The following is a 24,135-nucleotide window of genomic DNA, read 5'->3' on the forward strand; positions in this document are numbered from 1 at the left end:
TTATTTTTTTTTTTTGCTTGATTTTGGAAAAAACCCCGATGAGTCATCATCATCACAACATCCACAACAAGAACAACATGTTTTATTCATACCGACAGACAAACAAGCAATCAAGCCGGCAAAGGCATTTATGGCATAAAGCATGCATCTCAAATGAAAACAAAACCCAACAACCAACCAACATTCCCTCGTAATTCAATTCAACCCAACCAACCGACCACTCATAAAATCTCAAATAAATTGCTCAGCTCCAATGCTGCTTCGAGTGAAGGTATGCCCGCCAATTTGTACGCCACCAACAAACCTACATCAAGCTTACCTCACAACTAAATTGAGACTCCTTCACAATCACTCATTTCGTATATCTCTTCCAACAATTTGAGTTGTTATTTGGTATCCATCAGATACAATTTCTCTTAGGGTAGCAGTCAGTCTTTCACTCATTTCCAAACACTGCTAGCAACTTATAGAAAATCTATAGCATGCTAGAAATTTCATTGTCATATGATTTTTGTAGTCGATTGAATTGTTTGGCACTTTGAGAGAACATTAGTTTCATTCTCAGATCCAATATCTCTCACATTCATTCAATGTTATGGATGGATGGATGTGCTCATGTTTCTTTTGTTAGATATTTTCGCCATGTCATTTTGACAGTTTATACATGTTTTTGTTTTGTTCTTCTTTTGTGTGTTTATTTGTTGTTTTGTCAAAGAAAGAAAAGAAAGAGCTGCCAAGGGGCATTCGAAAGAAATGCGGTGATGCCATATCAGGGTAATCTGCTAAATCCAAGTAGAGTGTAAAACTTGTTACATTATTATGTTTACAGTTTAAACTTAAGCGTAACATGTGATTCTATGCTTCGATCTCTATAGATTTTATATTTATTGGCATAATTATCATTACTTTCTACGGCCAAATTTAGAACTTTTAATTTAATTTACATCTGGCAACATTTGATGAATTTACTGATTGTACTCAATAACTCGGATGTGATCGACTTGGATCATGCGCTACACATGATAAAATATTTTTTTTTCGAAATCGGAAAGCCTACAGCCAATTCTAAAAAAAATGTCCGGTGTTTTTATACCCTCAGCATTTATGCTAATGGAGGTATATACACTTTCATACGGACAAAATGTACCTCATCGAAATAACGGGTTTAGACCTCAAGTCTGTCTGGCAGGCGGGAGCGCATTTTAACTCTCGAACGGATTAACCGATTTGGTTCAAAATTTGGCTTTCGTAATATTTTGTCCTAACTTAGTTCATTTTCGAAGATGGGTCGACTTTATCGGTCTACTCCTTCGGGAACATGCCACATACAATTTTGGAAAAGTGCAGATTAAGACCTCCTCTCAAATCGTTTGATTTTTTTGTAACAACTTGTGTTCGTTGCCCCCATTACACCAGTCCAAACTTAGTTTAAGTTCGAAGATGAGCCACATCGGACCACTACTTCTGGTACCTCCCTCACAAAAGTTCCAAACTTTGCGCTAAAATGGTACGCACAATAACTCTTATAGGCAGTAACCATACTTTGCACGTCGTAATATTTCTAGGTGACATATATCCGGTAAGAATATGGGGGGGGGGGGGGGGGGGGGAAGTGCAGTTTAGGACCTCCACTCGAATCGTTTTGATTTTTCTTGAAACAGGTTGCACTCAAGGCCCCCATTACGATGGTACAAGTTTTTTGAGTGGCAAGTACACACTTCTTACGAAAATGATGACCCGAAAGCTGTAAAAAAAACCCCTAGGACCAGCATGTGTAGTGGCTGCACCAGCCACCGAACCGCATTTCACGACAACTCTTGAACCTAATACTGCATCTCTTCACACTTTACATATGTAATATTTCTTCGAATATTAGATGAAAATCGAAGGTGGTGCTTATAGGTCCACTTCTTTCGGTACCTCCCCCCAAAAGTTCGAAAATATTCACTAAAGTGCTACGCATGATATCTCATATTTAGTCCAAACTTTGGAGATCGATATATTTTGTCCAAACTTAGTTTATGTTGAAAAGTGCTCCCTATCGGTCCACTCCTTGGGGTACCAGCCACACAAATGTTCAACATTTTTGATTAAGTCCTGTTAAGGGATCCTTTGGGAATTTTTAACGAAGGTTTCATGGTAAGTCCATGTTTTCTGATAAAATTATCCAAAAGCTCTAAATTATGTGGTGACTACCTGAAATGAGAGGAATGACTCTCAAAATAGTATCCACTTTCAAAATGGACTATGTCGGTCCATTACTTTAGCTACCTCCCCCGCAAAACTTTTGAGCTTTAATCCAAATCCAAAAAATGTTTGTCGGCAAATTCATACGCCCAAAATTCTTCAAGCCCCCTATTGTCAGAATTTATTAGGATCTATCCAGAATATTCCAAATGTAAATAGATTTCTAATATCGTCTATACAGCGCCGTATGAGAAAGATTGTATGTAGAACGTATCAAATTATGTCTGGAGTAAAATCGAAGCCAATTAACATTAAATATTTCTCTTTATGTTTCGTAAATTTTTCGGAACCCTGACCAATCACCCTACAAACCAATGTTGTTATTGTAAAATTATTAGTTGTTGTAATTCATGCAAATATCTCACTTCTTACACGATGAATTTTAATTTTTTATTTTTTTTTTTTCAGGTAAGTCTTTTGTCTTGCTATAAACACATGGTAAGCCTAAAGTAAATATAAAATTAAAATGGAGTCTAGGTATCCCAGCAGTAAGCAGTACTCAATGAAGGCAATTCCAATATTTTAACTAATAAGAATATCTAGGTCTCTAAGGTCTTTACGTCATTTTTGGATGTTCAGAGCAAGAGCTACCTATAATTCGTACGCCGATATTTCTTTTACTTTGATAAATTGTCAATGATCCGAACATTTAAGGCAATTTGCGAATATATAATGTTTCTTTATGGGTGATGTTCTGTGCCACCTTCGAAACTCATGCCCACGTGTACCACAGCACATTCCAGAAAGTTTCATGAAAATCGGTTCTTTAGTTTAGTCTGTCTGTCTGTTGAAATCAAGATACAGTTCGCAATTTTAAAGATAGAGAGTCAAAATTTGGTACATAAGTTTTTACTACTTGCAGGATGGTTGGTATTGAAATGGGATATATCGGTCCACGTTTTGATATAGCCCCCATAGAACGGTACCTCCCGATTTTCGGTATTTTTAAGGTTTTAGCTTCATTATCCTACCTAAATGGCTGAAATTTGGTACGTAGTCTTCTTTAGTGGTATAAAACTTTTCCCCAGAATTTTTTCGGTATCGGTCCACACCTACATATAGCCCCCATAGAATGGTACATCCCGATTTTCGGTATTTTGAAGGTTTTAGCTTCATTATCCTACCAAAATGGCTGAAATTTGGTACGTAGTCTTCTTTAGGGGTATAAAACTTTTCCCCAGAATTTTGTCGGTATCGGTCCACACCTTCATATAGCCCCCATAGAACGGTACATCCCGATTTTCGGTATTTTGAAGGTTTTAGCTTCATTATCACACCGAAATGACTGAAATTTGGTACTTAGTCTACATTGGTGGTATAAAACGTTCCCCCAGAACTTTGTCGGTATCGGTTCATGCCACCATATAGCCCCCAAAGAACGGTACCTCCCGATTTTCGGTATTTGGAACATTGTGGCCTCAATATTCCACCGAAATGGCTGAAATTTGGTATTTAGACTTTGTTGGCGGTACTCAAACTTTCCCTTTAAATTTGTCGGTATAGGTCCACGCCTTCATATAGCCCCCATGGAAAGGTACCTCCCGATTTTTCGTATTTTGAAGGTTGTGTCTTCAATATTCCACCAAAATGGCTGAAATTTGGTATTTAGTCTTCAATGTGATATAAAACTGTTCGCCAGAAATATGTCTCTACAGGTCTACGCTTTCATATTGGCCCATTTCTGACTAAAATTCGTCGGTATAGGTACACGTTTCGATATAGCCCCCATAGAACGGTACCTCCCGATTTTCGTAATACTGAAGATTGTGACGTCAATATTCAACCGAAATGGCTGAAATTCGTTACTTCGTCTTCCAAGAGTTATAAAATATTCCAGAAGAGTATTATCAGTATAGATCCACGTCTTCCTATATCCCCATAGAAGCGTACTTCTTGATTTTCGGTATTTTTTTTAAGTTTTAGCCACATTCTCTTACCGAAATAAAGGAAATTTGGTATTTAGTCTTCTTTGAGCCTAAAAACTTTCCGTCAGAAATTTGTCGGTATAGATCGACGTTTTGAAATAGCCCCCATAGAATGGTGCCTCACATTGTTTTACCGAAATTTCTAAAATTTAGTATTAAGTCTTCTTCATACACGAAAGGAAACTAATTATTCAATTTTACTTCAATACAACTTGTGGTGGAGGGTATAACAAGTTCGGGCCGGTCGAACTTAACGCCGTTCTTACTTGTTCTATTTGGATTTTGGAAAAATTCAAAATCCGCATTCTATTAATCAGTCCCTGCAATGACCGATTGTAGTGTGAACCCCCCTTTTTCAATTTCATTATTATCTAGCACTCTTCACTACTACTGCAACTCAGAGAGTGGAAAAGGTAAAGTCGACACACAGATACACCAATATTGTTACAAAAACACTGTTGATTTGCTCAAAAACAAACAGTGTTGTTTTTCTGTTTGTTTTGTCCATCTCTTTGGGATGGTGATGAACAAGAGGTGACAAGAGTCAACGGTACAAGTGTTCGTTGTTGCCTAAGTATGGGTATGGGTATTATTGTAGTACACAGAGAAACGTCAAATTTCAACTGTGGTGGGGAACTGCTATGCTATGTGGTTGTTATTGTTGTTTTTATTTTATTACGTTTTGTCTTTTTCCATACATTCGCTTCCATATGATGGCGAATGAACACACGTACACCACTAACAAACACCAGTATGTCGATGAATTTGAAGATAGAAAAACGTAAAAAACGAAGTTTATGGAATTTAGTTATTTTTACGATTTTCAGTTAAGACCCAAACGATTCAACTTAAACGCGCTTTTGTAGACCTCAGAAACAACGGCGACGAAGAAGGCGAAAAAACAACGAATAAGAAAAAAAACCTTCTAACAAAACCCCACAAAATTGAAGCAGCAGAAAAAATATAAACGAAATAAAGTGGCAAAAATCTGAGAAAAAAGTGCTCTTACCTTCTTTTCCCCCACAAAAGGGAAAAACACACAACAAATTAACAAGTGAAAATAGTAGAAAAATTAACAACAAATTGCTTTAACAAAAGTAAGAAAAGTGTATGAAAGAAAAAATTAAAACGCAAACCCCCCGTTTGTGGCTACGTAACGACGTAATGCTGCTGCAATTCATGAAATATTCCAATGAAACAACAACAATGTGACGTGATTTCCATTTGTGAAACAAATTCGAAAGTTTAGAAAGAAGATTAAAAAAATACCTCTATTACGTTTTAAAGCTTTATGTTTTTTTCTCGAATGTTTCGTCGTCGTTTCTTTCGTTCAAAGTAGAAACCAAATAAAACAATAACGTTAACTTAAAGTAGTCGGAACCGTAAAATAATCGTTTCGCTTTTTTTTTGGTTTTGTTGTTAATTTTATTTTTTGTCTGCATAAAGTTCAAGTACGTTCACATTTCGTCGTTGTTTTTTCGTTTTGTTCGTTCGTCGTTTTCATTTCATTCACACATTTAGCACGCATTGTTGTTTTTGTATTCTTTGTTTTTGGGGGTAATGTAAATTTGTGTGTGTTTTTGGAAGTATCTGTGTGCGAATTGTATGACGTCTGACGTGTATTTTTGTCTACTTTTCTTACCAAAAAAAAAAAAACAAAAACTATTATCCCCATACTTTGCAAAAAATCAGAAATGGATGGAATGCCAACAAAAACAAATGAAACAAGTGATTGGGGGAATACGAACAACAAGGTGAATGTTTTCATCATCACATTTTGTGTTATTATTCTGCTTCTTCTTTTCCATTTACTTGGAAAACACCAGCAACAACAAAAGAACAAACAACAAAGTCCAATGCCGCCATTTATTGTTGTTGTCATTGTTGTTAGTGTTCTGCAGTCTCTTCTCTTTCTTCCCCTGCCACCACCTTCTAATTAGAAATTGTAGGTACTAATTGCATGTGATTGCAACTTTTGTTGTCACTTTATCTGGAGAATAAAGAAATCAAAACAATTGTCGTTTCTCTATGAAATCGCAAACAAATGTGCAAATAATAACTACGACATTTCCATTGTTTTAACACAAAATCGCACACAGTGCAAAAGTGCATTCATGTGATTTGTTTGTGTGTGTATGTGCGTCCATGTGAATTCCTTTTTTTGCTTTTTTATTGTTGTTTTTCTTTCCTTTGTTTTTTTTTGTTGTACAAACGTGGTCTTGGTCTGGCTGTCATTTTGAAATCTCATTCGCACGGTTCAAACTAACAGTGCTGTCAACTTTTTACGGTGAGAAAAGACTTTAAAATAAAAATCACCAAACATGGGGCATTTACAGTTAGGCAAGAAATGTATTGCAAAAACCAAAATTGTAGAAAATTTCATATTAATTGTTCGTTTATGGCAACAAATTATGTAAAAACTATACGGTTTTTTGTGCAAATCTCTTCCTATAGGTCCTTACAACAATATTCCGTCAACATATGCAAAGGTTATTTGCGATTTATAACAAATACGGTCAAAAATAAGAATTAACTACTATTTGGGGGTGACAATAAAAGTATTGCAAAAATTACCAAATCGATGGTTTCTTCGACAATTACCAAAGGTGTGTTCCTTAATGAGTTGTCTATCCACTTTGGACATTCATTGGAGCATTAATGAGCTTAGTTAAACCGAAAATTAAGGCTCGGTATGTTCCACTCTAAGGATACTGGTTCCCAAATTTTTAGTAAATCTTGATCCTTCGTTTGAGGATGTTTTTGGAGTTTTTTGTTAAATTGGACCCAAACATTTTATGAGGGTTGATATCAGGATGTTGGCCCGATGTGTTTAAGAGTTTTGTGTTGTTATAATACATCGGCAATTTACACAAATAAGATTAACATGTCATGTCGTCTTTGGAATGGTGGTAGTTTACTTTGTTTGAGCTTTCGGGATCGAATTTTCTGACTTTCAGACTAATGACTATTAAATATTTCTTAACGATGTCAGTGGGGATGTCTTCCCAATCATTATTATATCCGTGAACCCAATTTTGCATACTATTTTCCATGGTAAAGAATATAGTACCCAAATATTCGGTATTCCAGCTTCTTCAGTAGCGGTTTAATTTCCATATTTGATGGGTTTTATTGGATTTGGCCCAATTTTTTGAATTTATTATGACAGCAGAGGATAATATCTATCCGCTTAGTAAAAATTAAATCATATCAATACCATTTAGAGACGAAATAGTGCTCTGTGGTAGGTAGTTCCAAAATACTACACTGGTGTCAATTTTTTCCATATACTTTCCAGAGGTATTTCGATGTTCTCAAAGCCAAAATCGGACTGTTTTGCATTGTTATATTATCCTACAATACATATGGAGTCAAATATTCATTCTTTGCCCACTTGCCTGTGGCCTATTCGTCATTGTTTATTGTTAATATGGTCCCATGCGTTTACACCTGTCTGAAGACCCTCCATGACGGCATTTTTTATCACTGAACTTTATTACATTCAATACCGTTAGTCTATTATTAGCCGCAAAAGTCATAAAAATGCATAATGACCGCAAAAAATTGCAAAAATTGTATAGCTTTATAGTACTGATTTTCCCGTTGCAATACTTTTATTGTCACCCCCAAGTGGTAGTTAATTCTTATTTTTGGCCGTATTTGTTATAAATCGCAAATAACCTTTGCATATGTTGACGGAATATTGTTGTAAGGACCTTTAGCAAGAGATTTGCACAAAAAATCGTATAGTTTTTACATAATTCGTTGCCATAAACGAACAATTAATATGAAATTTTCTACAAATTTGGTTTTTGCAATACCTTTCTTGCCTAACTGTATTTCGTTTCATTCTGTAGTCGGAGATTTATTTAAAAGAAGCACACAGGAAGCCAAAATTGGACACAATTTAAATAACTGTGTATGCTGAAAAACTTTTAGAGCGAAACCATAACTCTGCGTGTTGCGTTTGCGTTCAAAAATACAAAAAATTCAAAGTATTAAAAAATTAAAAAATAAACTGTTTTAAAATAATATACATAGCTGCATGAGGCCCACCTTGTGATACCCTTCATACACTACACATTGGGAATTACGTTTCTTTTGATTAAAATTCATGACCCAATGCACAGTGATGCGCCCAACGACGAAATAAAAAAAAAAACAAATTATATCATCATATTAAGAGTTTACCCAGCAAACCAATCGTACCGACTTCGTAACGAAATCGGAACAAAATGTCGGACGTATCGTCCGAATTCGTAACGATATCTTAACGAAAGTTGTATGACGTGGTTGACATAATTTCGGAACAAAATGTCGCAGCGACATCGGATCGATTTCGGTCCGATTTCGTAACGAAATCTGAAGAAAATCCTTAAGAAATTCGGAAAGGAAATTTCTATCCGACATTCGTTCCGAAATCTGAACGAAATCGGTACAAAATCTGAACTATTTCCTCTTCGAAAAATCGTTTAGAAATCGGAACGAAATCTGAACGACTTTGCTTCCGAAATTGTTCAGACGTGTCGGACATCAGACATTTGGTTTGCTGGGTAATAATGGCAACCGCTTCTTAGCCTATCAATGAAAGAGAATAGTTAGTTTTTCAAAAATATTTTTATTTTTCAATATAATCTTGCCACCAAGGAATTTTTTAGATTTGGGAACAAGTAAGAGTCACTTGGAGCTAAATCAGGAAAATAAGGTGGGTGGTCAAGCAACTCGTACTTTAATTCGTTGATTTTAGCCATTGTTAAAACACTCTTGTGCGCTGGTGTGTTGTCTTGATGAAAAATTATTTTTTTGTGTTGTAAGCCAGGACGTTTTTTCTCGAATTTGTACATTTAATTGATCCAAAAGGTTGCAATCGTACTCTGAATTTATTGTTTTACCCTTTTGAAGTCGCAAAAAACCGTTGCCATAACCTTACCAGCCGATTAAATTGTTTTTGCCTTCTTTGGGGCACTTCCTCCAGCTTCAGTCCATTGTTTGGATTGTTCTTTTGTTTCTGGAGTATAGTGGTGGATCCATGTCTCATCAACAGTTATGAAACGACGCTTAAAATCCATTTTATTTCGCTTAAAACGATCAAAACAAGCGTTTTTGATCGACCGTTAACAAATGCGGCACCCATCTTGCAGAAAGCTTTTTCATCTGTAGTTCTTCATGCAAAATTAAATGGACTCGATCATTTGATATGCGATCATTTGATTAGCAATTTCACGCACTTTTATTCGTCGATCATTTAATACCATATCATGCACTTTGGCTACAATTTCTGTTGTTGTTGCTGTTTTTGGACGTCCACTACGTGGTTCATCTTCAATGCTTATACGACCTCGTTTAAATTCAGCAACCCAATTTTTTACTGTTGCATATGAAGGAGCACTTTCACCTAACACATTCACAATATCATTATGAATTTCTTGTCCCGATAAACCTTTTTAACCTTTTTTTTCCATTGTAAAAAAAAAATTGCGGATGCGTCTTTTTTGAACACCTGTTTCACCTGTTTAACATGTGTTTATAACAGAGATGGAAGTTTCCAAAACATTTAACTTTTTTCTGTTAATATTGCGCTTTTTGTGCTAGGCTAAGAAGTTTTCGAACTGCCCTGAACCGACAAATATATGGATTGGATTAAAGCTCAAAAATTTGTGGGGGATATAGATAGATGGGGCTTTTGTACCATACTTGCCTACGAAAAACACAATATCGCTGTAAACAGTACCACTAGGAAAACCTTCAGTAAAAATTTCCAAAGGATCCTCGAATAGACCCTTAACCACACAAAAATGTTGAACAATTGTGTGGGTGGTACCCCAAGAAATGGACCGATAGGACCAACATTTGAATATAAACTAAGTTTGGGCAACATATTTAGAGATCCGAAGTTTGGACCAAATCGGTTGCTATGTTTATGAGATATCGCGCGTACCATTATAGCGAACATTTTCGAAATTTTGTGGGGTGATACCGGAACCGAGCACCACCTTCGAATTTCTTCTAATATTTGAAAAAGTATTACGATATCCAATGTGTGGACGAACGCAGTATTCGGTTTGAGCTCTCCAGCCACTACATGTGGCGCCATAGGAGTTTTTTTTACACAATTCGGGTTGTTTTCTCAAGAAGTATGGATTTGCCGCTGAAAAATGGTTTACTGTCGTAATTGAGGTAGCAAATGCGCAAGTTGCTTCAACAAAAATCAAAGTTTTTTGAAATTTTGCCTGTAAGGGCGAAGATCATTTTTTAATGATTTTTTATTAATTTTCTCGTTTTAGAGTTAAGCTTGATGATCGGAAATTATTTGCAAGTGAAAAAGAAAAGCCAAGGACTCGAACCCACATAGTCACCAAATTACGTTACCTGGTTTCATTTAAAAAACGATAAGTTCTAGGACTGAGAAGCCATTACATAGTCGATACGTCCGAAGATTTGCTTTACCACCAATGAAACCAGGTAACGTAATTTGGTGACTATGTGGGTTCGAGTCCTTGGCTTTCCTTTTTCACTTGCAAATAATTTCCGATCATCAAGCTTAACTCTAAAACGAGAAAATTAATAAAAAATTAAAGTGATTCGAGGACAGGTCTTAAAGTGAATTTAAACCAAAATTTTCTGAGGTACCCGAAGGAGTGGACAAATATAGTCTATATTCGAACCTGATCTATATCTGGTATATATATCAGGAAGTGTAAAATATGGACCAAATCGGTCACTCCCTTCAAGGATTATCGTGTGCACATTTTTGCGAACATTTTGGAACTTTTTAACTTTTTCACCGAGTTACCTGTATTTTAACAGTTTATGTTCTCAATGGCTACGAAACATCCAGGTTTAGGTATAGCCCTATATGGTATTTTGAGGATTTTAGATACATTTTTTGATCGAACTACCACCACAATGGTCACGATAGGTCCCTGTTTTGTTGTAGCCCCATATAACGGCTCCTCCCAATTTTTGGCATTTTGGGGATTTTAGTTTCAGTTTTTAAACGAAATAGCGTTAGTTTGCCGTTTGAGGTTCCTAGCGGTCACAACACCTCTCCACTGAAAATTGTCAATACAGGTATAAGCCTCCATATAAAGGAACCTCCCGATATAAGGTGTTTTGAGGATTCTATCCTTATTTTTTACCGAACTACCTGTACTTTGACATTTGAGCATAGATCCATGTTTTTGTATAGCTCTGTATAACGGCACCATCCGATTTTAGGTATTTTGATAATTTCAACTATATATTTTCCCCGAACTATCTGTAATTTGAAGTTTTAGTTTCCCAATAGTCACAGAACTTGTGCACCAAAAATGTTGGTCCATGTTTTGATATAGGCTCATACAAAGTTACTACCCGATTTTAGGTGTTTTTTGAGGAGTATAGATAAATTTGTTTACCAAGCTATCTGTGATTCGAGATTTGAGTTCCTCAGTGGTCACAAAACTTCTCCATCTAAAATTTTCAACGTAGGTCCACACTTTGTTATAACCCCATATAATGGTGCCGACCGATTGAAGACAAACACCCCAATGTTGGACCACGCCGAAACGTGGATCTATAAAATTTAATGAGGGTTTCCCCACACTGAGAACCAAAAATACGGCCAATAGTGGACTGATATCATATTTCTTTATAAGGTGGTGTTCTCAACTCATAGTTCACTATTAAATCGTATTCGGTTTGAATATTTCGTTAATATCTGCAAATACTTTAAATCGAGATACATATCATATAGGTATTCTACAAGACATGAACCCATATTTAACAAGTAAAAAAGCATTGAGTTCGGCCGGGTCTATGTTGAGAGTTTTTGATGGGAGGCTTTAATGTCAAAAAACTCCTAATTCGGTTAAAAAATTTAGCTAGAATCCTCAAAATATCGAAAATCGGTACATAACGTGGGAACTTCAAATGTCATTATCAGCTAGTTCGGAGGTATCTGGGCTATACGAAAATATGAACTTAAATGAACAATTTTTGATTTTTAAGTTATTTAGTTCGACCCTTATTTTAATTAATCTTAATATGTTTAATTAAACCGAGCTTAATATGTTTAAGACCTCGAGCTCGGTTTAATTAAACATATTAATATTAATTAAATGAACAATTTTTGTTGCAGAATTTTTGTTGACTTTTAAATTTCAAATGACAGAAAGTTCGTCCCAAAAAAAACGCTAAGGTACGGAAAATCGGGAGGTTTGTTTTGGGGCAATACAAAAACATGGACCTACGTTCGGTTAAACATTTTAAGTAAAATCCTCAAAGTACCGAAAATCGGGAAGTATCGTTATATTGGGACTATGTTGAAAATTGTTGATGCAGATGCGTGGTGACTACTACAACCTTCAAATGTCAAATTACAGTTAGTTCTGTTAAAAATTGTAGCTAAAATGGCCAAATTACTGAAAATTGGGAGGTACCGTTACATGGGAGCTATATCCGAACATGGATTTATGTTGACAATTTTTGATGGAGAAGTGTTGTGACCACTAAGAACTTCAAATGTCAAATTACTGCTAATTCGGTTTAATATTGTAGCTAAAATCATCAAATTACTGAAAATCGGGAGGTACCGTTATATGGGGGCTTTCTTGACAATTTTTGGTGGAGAGGTGTAGTGACCACTAAGAATTTCAAATGTCAAATATTCAAATTACAGATAATTCGGTTAAAACTTGTTGGTAAAATTCTCAAAATACCTGAAATCGGGCGGTAACGTTATATGGGGGCTATTCCAAAACATGGACCTATGTCCACTAGTTATATAAGTTTATTGACATTTAAGAACCCTAAATGTCAAATTATAGCTATATCGGTCTGAAAATGTAGATAAAAACGTCAAAATGTCGTAAATCGGGGGTACCGTTATATGGGGGCTATACCAACACGTGGACCTATGTCCACAACTTTTGTTATATAAGTTTATTGATACTTAAGAACCCTAAATGTCAAATTATAGCTAACTCGGTCTGAAAATTTAGCTGAAACCGTCAAAATACCGTAAATCGGGGGGTACCGTTATATGGGGGCTATACCAAAACGTGGACCTATGTCCACAACTTTTGTTATATAAGTTTATTGACATTTAAGAACCCTAAATGTCAAATTATAGCTACATCGGTCTGAAAATGTAGCTAAAAACGTCAAAATACCGCAAATCGGGGGGGGTACCGTTATATGGGGGCTATACCAAAACGTGGACCTATGTCCACAACTTTTATTATATAAGTTTATTAACACTTAAGAACCCTAAATGCCAAATTATAGCTACATCGGTCTGATAATGTAGCTAAAAACGTCAAAATACCGTATATCGGGGGGTACCGTTATATGGGGGCTATACCAAACCGTGGACTTATGTCCACAACTTTTGTCATATATGTTTATTGATACTTAAGAACCCTAAATATCAAATTATAGCTACATCGGTCTGATAATGTAGCTAAAAACGTCAAAATACCGTATATCTGAGGGTACCGTTATATGGGGGCTATACCAAAACGTGGACCTATGTCCACAACTTTTGTTATATAAGTTTATTGATACTTAAGAACCCTAAATGTCAAATTATAGCTATATCGGTCTGAAAATGTAGATAAAAACGTCAAAATGTCGTAAATCGGGGGTACCGTTATATGGGGGCTATACCAAAACGTGGACCTATGTTCACAAATTTTGTTATATAAGTTTACTGACACTTAAGAACCCTAAATGTTAAATTATAGCTAAATCGGTGTGAAAATGTAGCTACAAACGTCAAAATACCGCAAATCGGGGGGTACCGTTATATGGGGTCTATACCAAAACGTGGATCTATGTCCACAACTTCTAATATATAAGTTTATTAACACTTAAGAACCCTAAATGTCAAATTATAGCTACATCGGTCTGATAATGTAGCTAAAAACGTCAAAATACCGTATATCTGGGGGTACCGTTATATGGGGGCTATACCAAAACGTGGACCTATGTCCACAACTTTTGTTATATAAGTTTACTGATACTTAAGAACCCTAAATGTTAAATTATAGCTAAATCGGTCTAAAAATGTAGCTAAAAACGTAAAAATACCGCAAATCGGGGGTACCGTTATATGGGGGCTATACCAAAACGTGGACCTATGTCCACAAGTTTTGTTATATATGTTTATTTATACTTAAGAACCCTAAATTTCAAATTATAGCCAAATCGGTCTGAAAATGTAGCTAAAAACGTCAAAATACCGTAAATCGGGGGGTACCGTTATATGGGGGCTATACCAAAACGTGGGCCGATATAGCCCATCATCGAACTTGACCTGCCTGCAAACAAAAGACGCATTTTCCCAAAATTTCAGCGTCCTATCTCCATTTTTGTGGATGCTAGAGTGATTACCACAGACGGACGGACGGACGGACGGACGTGCTCAGATCGACTTAGAATTTTACCCTGATCAAGAATATATATACTTTATAGGGTCGCAAATGAGTATTTCAATGCGTTACAAACGGAAAAACAAACTTAATATACCCTCCATACTATGGTGGAGGGTATAAAAATTTCGCGGGTAGATGAACTAAGCAACAAGAAATCTTGTTGCAACAAATTCCGTTGAACAATGTATTGGTAACACTAAAATACCAAACAAAAATACTTCATGAAAAATACTACATGATTTTCTCTAGTACCATTTCGATAGGACTTGCCGTTTCCAGGCACAATCGTGAAAACCTAACAAAAAACCTAAATATGTCACCTAAACTTCTATATCTCAAAAATGCTAAAACTTAGGCCATGTTTATATTATAGCCTTTTGCAGGGTTAACCTTCTTAATGAGGATTTATTTGGCGTATACTCAAAGGAGTTGACTTTTGAAACCCAGTGGGTTTGTTAAATCCGGTTATATATAAACGTACTATTACAAACAAATTATATAGGTCAGTCCTCTAGAGAATATTCACGGCTACAATATTTTCTTTAGTCCCATTTCGATAAAACTTGCCGTTTTCAAGCCAAACCAAACAAAACCCTAAAAATGTGAACTTTAACAGAGATTTATTTAAAAATCCCTCTAGCGATTTTTTCTTGTTTTTGGATTTTTCTCAAACCAAATCCATATTTTTGTCGGCATGTTCATATGCTCTGTCGGCAAAGAGTGATACTTTTTTACTTATGTATTATACAAGGCATATATCAGGCTGATGTTCCAATCGTTTGGGTATGCATTCCGCCAAGAATTTTTGCTAATCATCTGATCGATACTCCTTATCACCATGTCGCCACCGGCCCATTGATCTAATAAGTTCAGTTGTAATAATTTCCGCGTTTATTTGCAAGTTGCAAAGTCGACAGCACTGTTTTAACCGGAGACAAGTTGAATGAGCAACAATTGTTGACGTTTTAACTCTCTCAATTTATCTGTGCCCTCTCTCGCTTTCCACATCTCACTGAAGGTATTCTCCCGTTGTCTTGTTGTCATTATTACCGTTTGTTTCTTCCTCTACGTCAAGCATATGATTTCGTATTGTTGTCAGTGTTCAGTATTTCCAGCTAAGAAATAAAAATCGACCGACCGTGTATTTAACCTTTTTTTTTTGGATAAAAATGTTTATTTTCTCAAGTTTATATAAGAAGAAGATTGTGAAATTCTTGACGTAAAACTGTGTTAAACTCTGACTGTGGCTATGCGCCTATTTTAGGGGAGTGTTTTGTATGTGTGTGTGTGTGTTGTAAAACTTGTACAAAAATTTGGAAATTATTAACAAAACAACGGTACGCGAAACCTTTTGATGAAGAACGAAAACAGGGTGTGCCGTCACTTGAAGAGAATTCATTCGTAGTATTGTCTGTCTGTGAAATTTGTTTATATCGACAGTTTCAAACCTACGAAATATAAAACACATGTGGTGAAATTTCATGGTGTTGCAAATGCGAATTGGAAAAAAAAAATGCATTAAAATTGTTTAAAGTAATAGAAAATTGCATTGAAAAATAATAAATGAAAGAGATTTACCCATAACTAAATAACAAAAGAAAGCAATTCTTAATTTCTTCAGTGTTAAAATTTGTGTTAAAATAAACAATTATATTCCGGAAAATTGCGCGCTCTTTTGAAATTAAGCTGTGAAAATTGTCCATATTTTGTATTAAAAATCTATTTGTTTATTTCTTTTAGTTTTGTTCCCTTCATTACATTCCCTGGATTTTTATATTCGATATAATTTTTATAATTTAAAAACCCAAACTCAAAAAATATTCATACCAGAATTATAACTTAATCACCATAACAAGTATTACTTTAACTATAAAAATAATTTAAAAATAATAATTATCAATCAACAAAAAAGTTCAGTGAAACCTACTTAAAATCATGAAAGTCAAAGTCGATTCCAATACAAATATTTCAAAATTAAAAGTTCAAAATAAATCACCACAAGTCACGAATCATCGAGCCATCCAGGAAAAGGATGTTGTGGATACCGATGAAGAGGAACATCTGCTACAGGATGAAAATGATGCCGAAGAGGAGGCCATTAGTTTGGCAATGCATAAAATAATCGAAGAGGATAATGAAGTCGATGATATTCTGCCTCAGCTGAATATAATAACATCGTCTTCAATATCACCGCCACCAATAACGTTTACCTCGACAACATCGCGCAATAATCTTAACGTAAGTAGTAAACAAACAAAAGCCCCTATACATTGTAGTTTTGTATCGAAAGCATACATAAAAAAACAACAATTCGTAGAAAAAGAAATAAATAAAAAACCAAAAATATTTAACCTCAATAATAGTATATTGTATGGCAGCAGAGCAATGCACCTCCATACGCCCCCATTGTATGCCTTGTAGACCACCTTCTTATCAATTGTAGCCTAGCTATCGCGTCGTTTGTATTTTTGTTTTCTAGTAATGCCAATTAAGAGGTTTTTAATGATAAATTTAGTGTGAACTAAGCCATAGCTTAGTTGATGTGATTGATGGAAATTATAAATTAAACAGGGAATATTGCTATACGCATAAAATATGGGCAAATTCACAAAGAAACCCCTATTCAGCCAGGCTGAATAGAAGTTTCACATAGCAAACACTATTCAGCCAGGTTGAATAGAAGTTTTCGCATAGGTAACACTATTCAGCCAGGTTGAATAGAAGTTTTCACAAGGAAAACACTATTCAGCCAGGCTGAATAGAAGTTTTCACATAGAAAACACTATTCAACCAGGCTGAATAGAAGTTTTCACATAGAAAACACTATTAAGCCAGGCTGAATAGACGTTTTCGAATAGAAAACAACTATTCAGCCAGGCTGAATAGAAGTTTTCGTATAGAAAACAACTATTCAGCCAGGCTGAATAGAAGTTTTCGTATAGAAAACAACTATTCAGCCAGGCTGAATAGAAGTTTTCGTATAGAAAACAACTATTCAGCCAGGCTGAATAGAAGTTTTCGTATAGAAAGCACATAATTAGCCCTGCCCAGCCTGGCTGAACAGGTGTTTTCTATAAGAAAACCTCTATTCAGCCTGGCTGACTATGTGTTTTCTATAAGAAAACCTCTATTCCGCCTGGCTGAATATGTGTTTTCTATAAGAAAACCTCTATTCAGCCTGGCTGAATATGTGTTTTCTATAAGAAAACCTCTATTCAGCCTGGCTGAATAGGTGTTTTCTATACGAAAACTTCTATTCAGCCTGGCTGAATAGGTGTTTTCTATACGAAAACTTCTATTCAGCCTGGCTCAATAGGTGTTTTCTATAAGAAAACCTCTATTCAGCCTGGCTCAATAGGTGTTTTCTATAAGAAAACCTCTATTCAGCCTGGCTGAATAGGTGTTTTCTATAAGAAAACCTCTATTCAGCCTGGCTGAATAGGTGTTTTCTATAAGAAAACCTCTATTCAGCCTGGCTGAATAGGTGTTTTCTATAAGAAAACCTCTATTCAGCCTGGCTGAATAGGTGTTTTCTATAAGAAAACCTCTATTCAGCCTGGCTGAATAGGTGTTTTCTATAAGAAAACCTCTATTCAGCCTGGCTGAATAGGTGTTTTCTATAAGAAAACCTCTATTCAGCCTGGCTGAATAGGTGTTTTCTATAAGAAAACCTCTATTCAGCCTGGCTGAATAGGTGTTTTCTATAAGAAAACCTCTATTCAGCCTGGCTGAATAGGTGTTTTCTATAAGAAAACCTCTATTCAGCCTGGCTGAATAGGTGTTTTCTATAAGAAAACCTCTATTCAGCCTGGCTGAATAGGTGTTTTCTATAAGAAAACCTCTATTCAGCCTGGCTGAATAGGTGTTTTCTATAAGAAAACCTCTATTCAGCCTGGCTGAATAGGTGTTTTCTATAAGAAAACCTCTATTCAGCCTGGCTGAATAGGTGTTTTCTATAAGAAAACCTCTATTCAGCCTGGCTGAATAGGTGTTTTATATAAGAAAACCTCTATTCAGCCTGGCTGAATAGGTGTTTTCTATAAGAAAACCTCTATTCAGCCTGGCTGAATAGGTGTTTTCTATAAGAAAACCTCTATTCAGCCTGGCTGAATAGGTGTTTTCTATAAGAAAACCTCTATTCAGCCTGGCTGAATAGGTGTTTTCTATAAGAAAACCTCTATTCAGCCTGGCTGAATAGGTGTTTTCTATAAGAAAACCTCTATTCAGCCTGGCTGAATAGGTGTTTTCTATAAGAAAACCTCTATTCAGCCTGGCTGAATAGGTGTTTTCTATAAGAAAACCTCTATTCAGCCGGGCTGAATAGGTGTTTTCTATACGAAAACTTCTATTCAGCCGGGCTGAATAGGTGTTTTCTATACGAAAACTTCTATTCAGCCTGGCTGAATAGGTGTTTTCTATAAGAAAGCCTCTATTCAACCTGCCTGAATAAGTGTTTTCTATAAGAAAACCTCTATTCAGCCTGGCTGAATAGGTGTTTTCTATAAGAAAACCTCTATTCAGCCTGCCTGAATAAGTGTTTTCTATAAGAAAACCTCTATTCAGCCTGGCTGAATATTCTTGAAGAAAACCTCTATTCAGCCTGGCTGAATATTCTTGAAGAAAACCTCTATTCAGCCTGGCTGAATAGGTGTTTTCTATACGAAAACTTCTATTCAGCCGGGCTGAATAGGTGTTTTCTATACGAAAACTTCTATTCAGCCGGGCTGAATAGGTGTTTTCTATACGAAAACTTCTATTCAGCCGGGCTGAATAGGTGTTTTCTATACGAAAACTTCTATTCAGCCGGGCTGAATAGGTGTTTTCTAGAAAACACTTATTCAGGCAGGCTGAATAGGTGTTTTCTATAAGAAAACCTCTATTCAGCCTGGCTGAATAGGTGTTTTCTATAAGAAAACCTCTATTCAGCCTGGCTGAATAGGTGTTTTCTATAAGAAAACCTCTATTCAGCCTGGCTGAATAGGTGTTTTCTATAAGAAAACCTCTATTCAGCCTGGCTGAATAGGTGTTTTCTATAAGAAAACCTCTATTCAGCCTGCCTGAATAAGTGTTTTCTATATTCAGCCTGGCTGAAGAGGTGTTTTCTTTTCAGCCAGAAAAATACACGTTTGGAGCTCTTTTATAAAAAATCTACGCAATATTTGCAACACCTCCTTAAAACATTGACACTGCAATAATTTGTCACATGGTGTTCGCTTGCTGCTTACTGTGTAGAATATTAATGATTTCATGGAAACAGATTTTGTTATCTTTAATGGTTTTTGTGTTTATTTTCTCGTTCTTCGCTGCAATGGAGACGGCACAAAAAAAAGGCGCAAAATATTGGCAAACACAGCACATTTTCAATTTGTTTTCAATAAAATCCACTTATAAAAAATAAACAAACAGAAAAACAAAATTAATCGCCATTGTGTGAGAATGTCAAGCGAAAAAAAATGAAAACTTGTATTTTAATTTACAATTGTTTTTCCTCTGCATGCGCCTCCCTCCGCACTTCCTCCCTATTAACCCATTAATCAATGTTAATTTAATTCACTGTATTTTAACAACAACGAAAAAGTTTTCAAAAAACAAACAGATAACAATTTTGATCCAGCTGGGTATAATGAGACGATATTATTGTATCATAGTATCTGCGTTTTTATCATGGCGTAGTATCCGTACAAAATGTGTGTTCCTTCTACAACCCTTTCTTCCTCCCCCCTTGTTTCACCACATTGTTTATTTAATTCATTAAAAATATTTTGTTGATTTTAATATTTATTGCGTTTTGCGTATTTTTTTAACAATTTATTTTGTCCAGGCATACTTCTCTTCAGTACCCCCCTCGCTTTTGTTGTATCTTCGGTTGCCCTTAGTTTGTTTATCTATGGAATTTCAAATTACACTTTCAACTTTCCTCAACACGAATTCATACAGACCCACACATTCATAGCAAATATTTGATCAAATTCATTTTATTGTTGGGTTATTTGTTAACAAAATTCTCTATTTCTCAGTTTTTTTTTTATAAATACTCTCCCCCAGTGATGCCAATTTAGTGATTCTATTTTTTTAATTTGCTCCAAAAATTAAAAGTTATTTTCTGTCAACATTTACTTTCCAAAGTGTTTAGGGACAAGTAAATATTAGCCAGCTTAGTGCGGTCAAAATAGACATGCGTATAAGGGGGAAATTGCAAAAATTCCCACAAAGCTGAATTTTGGTGGAGAGCTAGGATTGGTCATTAGAAGCAACGTCCTAAAAGTCCCCATCGATCCCATGTGTGCAAAACAAGTTATTCGGGGTCAAAGGTCATTTTTGGAGGCATTATTCAGTTTTTTTTTTAATTTTTCTCATAAACGGTAATACTTAGCCCGCTAAAGTAAAAGTTGTAGATTCAATAATTGTCTACAAGATTGGTCTTTATGATTCTTAAAAAAGACTTACCATTTTCGAGATATCTCGATCTAAAGGTCAAATAAAAAAATAGCCGCGTAAGTACATTATGAGGCGAACCGGTTAAAGTAACGACACTATGTGTTAGATACTTCCGTAAGATTTCCACTTTGCAGTAATCGGTTCAGTAGAACCGGGTCTAACCCGGTTTTTAAATTTGGCCTTTCGGGTCTAATAACCGGTGAACCGGATCCGCAACCGTTGAAAATTATACATTTCCGTAATCAGCGCAACAAACCCTACCTTCGGACAAAACTTGAAAAAAAAATCGGAGAGTTTTCGTTGGGGTCGTTCCCGTTGGGTTTTCGAATATACATGTGGGTTAAATGGGCTATTTTTGCATAAAATGACTCTAACATTGAATAACTCTACTCTACACGCTCCAATTTTGTTGGATTTTTTTTAGACGATAGCTATAATTTCGCTCTTCAAGAAAATATATATATTTTTGGGGGACAGACCCGATTACTTCGCTTATTTTAGCCGGTTCGTCTGAATATGTGCATATTTTCCTTATAAGTGCATAAAAATCATGTGTTTTTTTTTTTTTGGAACAGCTATATCTCAAGAATGGTTCCTTCTAAGAAAAAAATTGTAAGGGGTCAAACTTGTAGATAATTTTTCTGTCTACAATATTTACTTTAGTCACTTTTTGATTAGATCAACCGTTTTCAAAAAATAAATCCGAAAACCTAAAAACCCTAAAATGTTGACCTTTGACCCCGAATAATTTTTTTTGCACACATGGGATCGATGGGGACTTTTAGGACGTTGCTTCTAATGGCAAACCCTAGCTCTCCACCAAAATTCAGCTTTGTGGGAATTTTTGCTATTTCAATGTCTATTTTGACCGGACTATTCGTCTATGTTTTCATTAGTCTATGACAGGGACGAGCTTCTTTGCTTAGATCGTATAGTGAGGGCGCCCACTGAGTTGTTTTTGCATTTGCTTCTCTCTCTCACGTACAGTGTAAATGAATGAAAACAAACAAAAACATAATGTGGTTGTTGCTTTTTTCACTTATACGTTCATACATGTCTTCGCTTCGGTTGTATTTCTGTGGTCTTCGCTGGTCTATGATTTCATTTCATGATAAATTCTGCTTGATTTCGCGCGAAATCAGGGAACGCCTCCGAAATCACGAAACGATGCCGAATGCAAAACAAGTTTTTAAAGCACTGTTGGGCAGAAATGCTCGGCCTCATACACAAAAGTGTAAGAAATACATGAGTCTCTCGCAAGGAAGTCGCCAAAAAAGCGACGAAACGTCGGGAATAGAGAAGCAATAATCTCCTTGTTTTACTTGGTTTAAAATATCAAAGGTCTAAAAGCTTAATGAAACACAACAATAGAAGCAGAAATATCTGACATGGAAATAATATTCCATAAATTGCAAATTGGGATATCCCAGCATCTTTTTCAACATCACAAGCATTTCACCAAATTTGGCAGTTGGGAACATTTTAAAGCTCAAAATGTCTTCATTGTTAAAACGCATCCAACCAAAATTGAGATACTCGTCAGTACATTTCAAATAATAAATATGGGAAAGTGGGGTGTGTGCCCACCTATTTTGCATCATAATAAACGTTATATTTTCCTCATCCATTGACAGACCTTCCTTTTGGAATACGACTACTAAAAGCGGAGATATTCGAATAAGAATAAAACTTTGAATTTTTGTCCATATAAGTTTTTTGCCCATTCCGACATTTTAATAATATCCGACCATCACCAAACTCAATATGCTTCTTCCTTCCTCTCTGCGAGCCCTATTAACTATCAAAAATTCGTGACGTTCCTATTAAAATTGCAACATATGTCAACCTACTTTGTAACTATGTAAAGGAAATCTTATCTTCTTCCATTGACGGGCTTTCCTTTTGGAATACGCCTGCTAGATGCTGAGATATTCGCATATGTATAAAACGTTGAATGTTCTCCACATAAATTTGTTGCACATTCCGACCGATGAATATTATCCCACCATTCACGAAATACCAATAGACTTCTTTTTCTATGGGACCCCATTAACCCTCAACATTTCATGACGATCCGATCAATATTGCGACCTGTAGCGTGATAAAAAAAAACGGAAAAAAATAGTCGCTAATATTGCGATATCTCCGTTATTTGGCACCTACGACAATTTTCTTTACATAATAAGAAAGCTGAGATATTCGCTTTGGAAAATATGTTTACTTTTTCTCCAAATATAGTTTTTGCCCATTCCTACCCCTAAATATTATGTGACCATCACTAAAATAAATACGCTTCTTCCCCTCCGGGACCCCCATCAAAACCCAGACTTTGGTGATGATCCGATCAAAATTGCTAACTGTAGCGTGATTACAAGGATGAGATGGACAGACGGAGGGTGGGAAGGAGACACGTAACCAGTTCGACGAGACATTCATTTTGGTATATATATATATAAGTATGGGTCTACGACCATTATTTCTATGCGTTACAAACTTTTTGGCCAAAACCAACTTATAATACGCCTTACCCCTTGGTAAACATCGCCAATTTTTTCCCACTAATAAATTAAAGTTGTTTTAATAAAATATTAAAACAACGACTATGGGATTAAGCCTGATTATTTTGAAAAACAAAATAGAAGTCGTCATCCCAAACAAAAAAAACGCCAACCCTCCTAATTGTGAGACCAGGCACCGTCGAAATGTTGTTTATTGCTGTAGTATGCAATACCAACAAATTAGTTATGTGTTTTTTCGTCGAGAATCGACGAACGCATAGCAGTGGGAAAGATTTGGTTTTTTTTGCAAGTGAAGTTGCTAGAGTTTAGGTAGTGCCAAAGAAATTCTCGATCAGAGTGTTTCTTTGCGCACGTATCTATTTGAGCTAGCAATTGACACTTGGGTATAAAAAGTTTCCTGTTGAAAAACAAGAAACAAGGGAACTGATGAAGATCTGTGGCGAGATCTGAAACTATAGTATTCCCTGCCTTACCCCTTGGTAAACATCGCCAATTTTTTTCCACTAATAAATTAAAGTTGTTTTAATAAAATATTAAAACAACGACTATGGGATTAAGCCTGACTAATTTGAAAAACAAAATAGAAGTCGT

The 24,135-nt window shown here is 35.7% G+C and overlaps 1 protein-coding gene across 12 annotated transcripts in view; it reads left to right on the top strand.

Moving 5' to 3' along the window:
* The window catches only part of kay (transcription factor kayak), a 350,765-nt gene that overhangs the window by 168,906 nt on the left and 157,724 nt on the right, over positions 1-24,135 (top strand). The window contains exons 1-2 of one of the 12 annotated variants that reach the window (XM_073960793.1): positions 4,827-5,269; positions 16,328-16,825. The exons of 4 other annotated variants lie outside the window; for them this stretch is intronic. In XM_073960793.1, the coding sequence (XP_073816894.1) occupies positions 16,523-16,825 (303 nt within the window). In that variant the 5' untranslated portion in view covers positions 4,827-5,269; positions 16,328-16,522. Of the gene's footprint in view, positions 1-4,826; positions 5,927-15,647; positions 16,121-16,327; positions 16,826-24,135 lie in introns of those variants that run through there. 7 more of the 12 variants (XM_073960798.1, XM_073960797.1, XM_073960799.1 and 4 more) reach the window with 7 other exon arrangements.

Source organism: Musca autumnalis, unplaced genomic scaffold, assembly GCF_047663935.1.
Source record: "Musca autumnalis isolate F117 unplaced genomic scaffold, ASM4766393v1 scaffold_1, whole genome shotgun sequence".
Taxonomy (NCBI): domain Eukaryota; kingdom Metazoa; phylum Arthropoda; class Insecta; order Diptera; family Muscidae; genus Musca; species Musca autumnalis.